Source organism: Aegilops tauschii, chromosome 1 (assembly GCF_002575655.3).
Source record: "Aegilops tauschii subsp. strangulata cultivar AL8/78 chromosome 1, Aet v6.0, whole genome shotgun sequence".
Lineage (NCBI taxonomy): Eukaryota > Viridiplantae > Streptophyta > Magnoliopsida > Poales > Poaceae > Aegilops > Aegilops tauschii.
This window is the reverse complement of record NC_053035.3, coordinates 446,572,387-446,580,288: the sequence shown is the minus strand read 5'-3', so window position 1 is coordinate 446,580,288 and position 7,902 is coordinate 446,572,387. Positions and strand designations below refer to the sequence as shown.

The 7,902-nt window shown below is 46.4% G+C and overlaps 1 protein-coding gene across 1 annotated transcript; it reads right to left on the bottom strand.

Moving 5' to 3' along the window:
• Nucleotides 1–1,612: 1,612 nt before the first annotated feature.
• LOC109782946 (mitochondrial-processing peptidase subunit alpha) lies at nucleotides 1,613–7,540 on the bottom strand. Its single transcript, XM_020341580.4, has 13 exons — nucleotides 7,312–7,540; nucleotides 5,468–5,689; nucleotides 5,094–5,390; nucleotides 4,846–5,013; nucleotides 4,599–4,766; nucleotides 4,430–4,510; nucleotides 4,211–4,277; nucleotides 4,011–4,108; nucleotides 3,098–3,170; nucleotides 2,930–3,000; nucleotides 2,794–2,843; nucleotides 2,100–2,212; nucleotides 1,613–2,015 (listed from the first exon to the last, which is right to left on the bottom strand). Exons 1-13 carry the CDS (start codon nucleotides 7,348–7,350, stop codon nucleotides 1,963–1,965), a joined length of 1,500 nt encoding a protein of 499 aa, XP_020197169.1. The 5' UTR covers nucleotides 7,351–7,540; the 3' UTR covers nucleotides 1,613–1,962.
• Nucleotides 7,541–7,902: the final 362 nt, after the last annotated feature.

Genomic DNA, 7,902 nt, shown 5'->3' with positions numbered 1-7,902 from the left:
GATAGTGTCCATGCACTTGTTGCTAGAATAGAGTCTAGAGATGAGACTAGATGCGAAGAAGCAACATCTACTTCTTTAGAGCATCTCCGGCCGTTGATCCCCCAGGCGGCGCTTTTACGCGCCCCCTGGGGGCGAGCCGGCGCAAAAAATGGGCGTGGGGGCGAGCGGGTTCCCAGCCGCTCGCCCCAGGGTCGCCCCAGACGCGTTTTTTTAATTTTAAAAAATCAGAATTCAGTAAAATTCGGCAAACTAGACATTCATATTCAACATGTTCGGTGTTTACATAAATTATAAAAAAAACATCTATGGGGCGAAGAAGTCGATCAGCCGTGCCCAGTCGCCGCCGTCCTCGTCGGAGTCGTCGGCCTTCTCCTTCTTGATGGCGCGGCCACCCCTGCTGGACCCCTCCCCGGCGTCTCCATGGCGGACCGGTGGTGGTGGCGCGTCGTCGTCGTCGTTGTCCTCGAGGACGACGATGCCTCCCTCGTCCCGGTCACGGCGACGAGCTTCGAACCGCGCGAAGGCGGCGTACTAGCGCTCCTTCTCCGTCTGCAGCCAGTCGTCGCGTGCCCATTTGAGGGCCGCTTCGTCGTCGAGCGCCTCCTCCTTGACGCCGCCGGGGAGGCGTGTGTACGCGGGGCGGGGAGCGAGGCGTCGCCGCGCCGCCCGTGAAGAGCCGCTCCGTGAGGAATCACTGGAAGGCTGACCGGCGGCAGCCTTGGCATTGATTCCCCGCGGAAAACTGAGGCGTCGTGAGGACGACGAGGCGAGTCTCGCTGACTTGGCGGGCCCGCGGCTCTTTCGCGCCAAAAACGATTCGCCCGGCGCCCCCGAGCGCCCCCCAGCGTGCCGGGTTCGGCCTGGGTCCGCCGGCGCCAATTTCGGCCCGAGCCGGAGAAAAAAGGGCCTTTGAGGGCGCGACTAGGCAGCGCCGGCGGCCAAAAAATAGCCTGGGGGGCCTTGTTGGGGGCACAGCTGGAGATGCTCTTAGACTCGAAGAAGAAAGAAGCATGCAAGATTGAGACTCCGCAGATCAACGATGAAGACATCGAGAAAGCAGTAATCCAACTTGCATGAGCAGTTATGAAAGTTGGATATCTTTTAAAATGTCTTCTTGTGGTTCTTGTTTTTTTTTTTACTATTCTAGTCAAGATTTGATGATGTATTCCAATGTATCGAAAAAATCAATAATGAAAATAATAAGAAATAAGTTGCAAAAATGCATGCAGACAAGATGCGGTCGCGCGTTTGGACACACGGCCGGCGCATTCATAAATCCGGACGAACGCGGCTGCATTGCCATCCACAAACGGACAAAAGCGGACGTCCATTTAGGGTTGTGTGCTTGAGTTGGCTTGACAGCCGTCCAGAAGGGAGGCGCGGCGAGTCAATTCAATTCAGTGCGTCGCCGTCGCATACCGTGCCTTGCGCCGCAGGAAAGGAACCCAACCGAACGCATCACAGGAAGAAGAAAAAAACGAGCGTGCCACGCCCGCATACATACGTCATCACGACGGGCCAGTACTCTCAAGAGTTCGTCCCCGTCTTGTCTGCCTTGTGCTATTCTATAAAAAAATAAACAAGGCTGGATTCTCCAGCAAGAAATCTCAAGTGGAGTTGAAAACGCTATACTACTGTATTATGTTACTACGAAACACCGTAAAGATGATAGGAGGGCACCAAATCTGTTGCGTCATTCATATGTAAAAACCCCAAAATGAACAGATGGATCTCAACTAAAACATCACACGACGTCGCCTGATTTAGGGGCGACCCTAGTGTAGCTGCACGGTAGAGCGCACGCCAGATGACAGAAAACTTATGGTTATTCATCGCTGTAATAACTAGTCAACAAAAATATGGCGTCGCCGATTTTATTCCAGCCGAGGGCCGGTGCAGGGCTACGGCTTGAAACTTTGGAATGAACCACAGAGGTCCGTCCAGGTGCCAACTGATGAACGATCACTTGGAGAGGAACTTCCGGCTGACCGACTCGTAGCTCGGGACGTGGATAACTGCAACAAGAACATTCAAGTTAGTCAGCGCAGCTCCTAGAGCACCACGCCGGCCGTTAACTTGTACTGTAGTATCGAACATACCGTCGCCCCATGATGCCAATGTAAGCGGTGAAGAGATTATCTTCTGTGCAACCGTAGAGATGTCGTTCAGGGTGGTCGCCTCAACGGCTCTCACGAAGTACTCAACAGGCTTCCTGTAAGTTTGGCGATGCACATTGGTCAAAAGACGAACAATGGTTCAGAAGAAATGCTGTACCAAAACCGACACCGCTGCAGGCATCATCACGTCATAAGATGGCTGGATTCTTTCTAATGTTGTGTGCTTTAACTGTTTTAGGCAGCACTGAATGGTCAATTGGCACCTACAAGAAAACTATGGCTATACAGACTTGTTTGGCAAGCAAAGTAATCCTACTTGACATAATAAAAAACTATCTACTAGAACCACGGCGATACTAAAAAGATCAATATGATCTTTCATAGTTCATGACATCGTCACTGGAAACTACAAGGCTGGCAGAATATAGGAGGCACAGAGGTGACAAGGACAACTCTAGTCGCAGCTTGGTTGAAAGCAAAGAAAAAGATAAGAGGAAAAAAAATCTCTTAAAGGGGTCTAGATGGACCATTTAAAGTAGTCGGTGAAAACAATTTAGTTTTGGTTTACACTGTTCAACAAGACACACATTGCATACATATGGTATGGAAGATATGATATTTAATTCGTAATACAGGGATTTGTGGAAAATGTACTACGATACTCTTATACACGTACCTTTGCCCATAAGTCAGAACCTGTCTTCCAATATCTTCAGATGCCACAATCTGTATGAAAGGAAAAGTAGTGTGGAGAGCATTTTAGGAAAGCAAGTCATAAAATTGGGATTTGATCAGGAGAAACAGCAGCATACTCTTGATTCCAAGTTCATCAGAACTGCAGCCTTGGTAGCCTCTTTAGCACGATCAAGCTGTTCTTGAGTAACTATATGAGGTAAAAGACCGGGGACAAAAAGATGTAACTTATTATGGTCAATCTAATCTGGAAGCAGATGGTCTTGAGATGAAAAACAACAAGGAACCTTTTCCAGGGGTTGCAACTTCAAGGAGTTCCCCTGCTGCCAAATCCACGGCCGTTGATGCAAAATCTGGGCTCTGTTAGAATGATAACATGAGATGTCAAAGCCAAGGAGGGCACATAACAAGAGTACAATAACTGTAGAAGCTTAAGTAGACTATGTCAGTGACGAAGCTAAGCCTAGACTGTGATGTCAAGCGACATCACAGGAAAAAAAAATAGCAAGCAAAACCCAGCTATAAATTGTACTGTATATGTGTACACAAATACTATATACATGTACTTGTTTGAGCTTTTGACATCATTAGGTTCAACTGCTAGCACCGCCACATGACTGTGTAGCCTATGACTCGTATTTCAAGTTCAGGACGGGGAGGATTTAAAATAAAGGACTGGGACCGGGTAACTGACTGAATTAGACAGCATTTAACCACCAGCTCGCCTAGAAAATCTTAGACCACGAGGCATGGATATAGACATATAGCTGACTAGTAATTATAATCTAACAAACTACTACATCATTGTTTCCCATAGTGATTTGTTACACCATATAGGACATATTTTTGTTCTTAAACAGATAAATATATGCCTATCTTCCTAATTTTTCCATACTCAAGTTTAATACTTAGTTGTATGAAGCATAGTTCACCTAGCCTGCAAATAAAAATGTAATGATTGGACAAATTTCGTAATTATAAAACACCCATCTTGTGCCATCAGGTAATACGCATGCACAAATAAAACAACTGCTCAGAAAAGGGAAAGAGAGTATCTGAGTTGCATAAGAAAATTATATTGAGAACACACAAAAATCTGAAGTTATACTATCCATTATCAACAAGAACTTCTTGATTGTGTTTATTGCATTAATTTAGAAGGATAACCACATTAGAAGTCATGCTCTATGAGAGGCTTACAGTGGCTGCATGAATTCCAAAAAGACCTGAATCATTGTAGATACTGTTGAAAGCAGAGAATGACTCGATCTGGTCATACTTGTTCAAGACACGGAGATCTGTAGGTAGAGGAGTATAGCTCATGTTAGTTCACTTACAGAAGTATGCATGTGTATGGTCATGAGACAAGTACGAAAACATTGATTTAAGCAGCAGCATACACAATCGAGAATGCATTCCCTTCCCAGGGCCACCAACAGAGAAAGACCCCCCTCCTCCCATGAGCATCTACAAACAGGTTGATTTATCTTATCTTTCAGCAGCAATTATATGAAAAATAGGTTTGCGCATTAGATAATATATAAAGCAAACCCAACAAGCCAAAAAAACAACATAAGTTAGTCCTAAATAATTACACCACTTTAAGATTAGTTACGCACCTGAAGCACAGTCACAATCATTGCAGTTTTCTCTTGGCGCCAGCCACCTGGCACCTCAAAAGCAAGTGCAATGTGCGTATTCTGATCACAGGAAATTCAACCTTAAGCATAAGAAAAGTAACAGTGCATATGCCTCAAGAATAATGCTGCAAATCAGCCAACAACTCACTGGAGAATCTGCTTGGCAACGATAGTCCCCTCCCACATACACCGATTTTGGCTCTTCATGACGTTTCACACCAGGAAGGTCTGAGAGCAGTGGTTCCGCAATCAAAACCAACTCATCATGTTCAAGTCCTGATGCTGCAAGAACCATCCTGGGAGCAGTGTAATTTTCCTACATTTATTTGACAAGTAAAATTGTCAAAGGGGGTAATTTCTCACTCAAGCATGGGAAACAAATCGCTGAATCTTACATGAATGAATTCCTCCAGGGTACTAATATCCAATCTCCTTATAGCAGATTCTGTAGCCATCAGAGGTTTCGCCAGTGCCCCAGAATACCCAGCCGAATGAAGTGCCTCCAAAAGCAGACCTTGTGGATTACTAGACACTTCAGATATTTCAGACTTTATCTTCTGGAGCTGTAGAAGAAGAAATACAGACCATGGTAAGTAAAAGGCAGGAAAAATATTTGTAAGTTTTAATCAAAATGACCAAGTACCTGCTCTTTGACCTCCCACTCTAAGAATGCTGGATTCCTCACACTGTCAACGAGAACTTCAACCATCTCTGGTGCATAACTCTTCAGTGCGTCATAGGTATAGCTCATTTGTTCACGAGAAGCAGATGCAGAGACATTTCCTCCGATGGCTTCCACCTCACGAACTAACCGCAAGTGACTCCGATTTGCTGTGCTCCTGAAGGCCATTCTCTCTAATAGATGCGATGCTCCAGATGAAGCAGGTGTTTCATAAATAGAACCACAGTCAATGTACAAACCCACTGATGCAGCCGCGCCCTGAAATAAGTCCTTAGGAAAAATACTGGCATGGGCAGAATGAAAATACTGTGACATCAATGAGCATCAAGCAATACCGGTGATGTCTCAGATGCAATCTTGATGCCATTTGGAAGAGTAGTGATTTTTGTCTTGGATTGCTCAACAAAATCTGGTAGGGGTGGAGGAATTGTAATGCCTGGGAGCGGAACATCAAGAGGGGGTAGTTGGCTTGAGCCTCCGCCAAGAAGCCAGCTAAACAGACCACCTGAAGATTGCTTCACTACACTTGTGCTAGCAAACCTACTAGCACCATGATTCTGAAAGTCAGAAAAAAAAAGTGTCCTCAAGATGTAGAATATGTCAATAATAATTAATTTAGAGTAAAACAACTCAAATGATGGGCAAACTTAGATGACAAGTACTGCAATGAATATGACAACGGCCGAGGCTGAATTTCATCCCGAGTACATTTATAATATTGGGAAGAAAATAACTATTATAGTTAAGTAAGGTTCAGACAGAAGGACAATGTGATCACAGCTGTAGATCCAGATATTTGACCCTCTACAATCAGAAACAAGAGGGGAGCACCATTGCCAGTTCCTCTCCCTCTTCTCTGGTGCTCCTCATATGTGTTGAGTGGGTAGACTACCCACTGATTTCCCAAAGTGCTTTTAGATTTCTCAACGGTCGTCTGGTTTTCTTTGCTGCTCATATTTTCTACTCCCTCCATTCACTTTTATAAGTCGTTTCATCCAACTGAAAATGGGCTGCTTTGCATGTTGTCTGAAATGTCTTCAACGCCTTATAAAAGTGAACAGAGGGAGTAGTTATTTGTAATCTCTGGTGAATTCTTCAGGAACTATTCTTTTACCACAATGAGTTTTGTTGGTCCGATTTACAGGAATACAGAACGACTGTTAAAACACCTAGACCTGAAACCGACACCGGACTGAGTGGTTACAGGATGCAAAGGGCATGTTTGGTTCAAGGCTAACTTAGACACACATAACCTTAGGCAATGTGTGGCTCCCTAATCTTAGGTGATGTGTGGCTTACGATGAAAGTATGGCTAACAAAATTGGAGCCACAAGTGTGGCAAAAGTTGACAAAAGATTGTATTTATGAGAAATAAGCCATATATAGGTAGTAAAGTGTGGCAAGCCACCACTGTGGCAAAAACCGAACACACACCTAAAAAAATTGTAGCGTGCCTAAGGTTAGGAGTGCCAAGTTGTGGCTGGGAACCAAACAACCCTTAAATCACCAACGGTTTTCTTCTGACGAGCAATACCACTAACGAGGCTAAGTCCTACACATCAATAGAGATCATAGACAATGCTCTTTCCATTGTCGTTGATCACAATGAAGCCACTGTTGCAAGGTATGTGATCAATGGTGAGGAAGAAAGAGAAATCCAGCACATTAATCGACTCATGTGACACCTGACATCATGCTGTTGGTTGACCACACAACTTACTCTTACATGTCACCAAGCAATCTATAGACCATGTCGAATCCTATACTTTGCACATACAACAAACAACCGCTGCACCGACAATTGAGAGAAAGCAGTCTACAGCAAGCCTAGCGAAATCATAAAATGAATCAGCTCATCCTGTCAGCATTTACAATCGTAGGAGGAGAGTCGACATTTCAGCTCCCAGCACCTGTGCCTACACTGTTGTGCTTCCAGCATAAAAAAAACTGTCCCATCTGCACATTTTGCTCACAACAACACACAGCACACACTACACGGCATGGGGATGCAAAATTACCGTGTCCATCTGCTATACGAAATCTGCAATAACAGTACTGAATCGGCAAATCGACCCGCTTGAGCAGTTCCGCTCTAACCTAAGTCCGCCCACATGGAGCGGATCGAGACACGCAACGGAGCCGCGGGAGGACGGCGGGGGGAGGGGAGGGGGGGTCGAACCTTGAGAGAGCGGAGATGGCTCCCAGCGGCGCGATACATGGTCGCCTGCGAGCCGAGATCCCGGGGAAGCGGAGGCGGCGAGGACGGTGGAGGGGGGAGAGGAGCCGCCGCCGGTGAGGGGTTGATGCGAGGGCAAGACACTCCGCGGCGCGTCGTGTAAAGGCTAGCGGGCGGCCTGGATCCGCTTCGGGCGCTGCCTTCTGGGCTGCTCCCGGGCCGCAGAAGGGCCGGGAGGGTTTTCATTCGGCCCACGGCTTGCGTCCCGCCGAGTGAAAAATCCGGCGCGAAATTCCGTTGGAGATTCCAACGGCTGCGGCTGGTCAGCGTCGTAGGGGCCGCCAAACGTGTGGCGGGTCTGACGTCTTTGGGCGAGCTGTAGAAGGTAGTCGACCACACGAGAGCCACTCGCGTTTGGCGACCAAACGGAATCACCGAATCGCCCGTATTAAACGCCGTTTAGAGGAACTCCAACAAGCACTGTCCACGTGCGTCCATTTGGATCGAACGGACACAAATCACGGTCCGTCATTTTTTGTCCGTGCGTGACTCATTTCAGACCCAATTTTGATGTAGATACGCGTGTGACGCCCG

Excerpts from the sequence above, each read along its gene's own strand:
- LOC109782946 (XM_020341580.4), bottom strand. The coding sequence starts at position 7,350 with ATGTATCGCGCCGCTGGGAGCCATCTCCGCTCTCTCAAG. Across the intron at positions 4,767-4,845 it reads CCCTGGAGGAATTCATTCAT|GAAAATTACACTGCTCCCAG; the intron begins GTAAGATTCAGC and ends AAATAAATGTAG. Across the intron at positions 3,171-4,010 it reads TTGGAATTCATGCAGCCACT|AGCCCAGATTTTGCATCAAC; the intron begins GTAAGCCTCTCA and ends TCATTCTAACAG.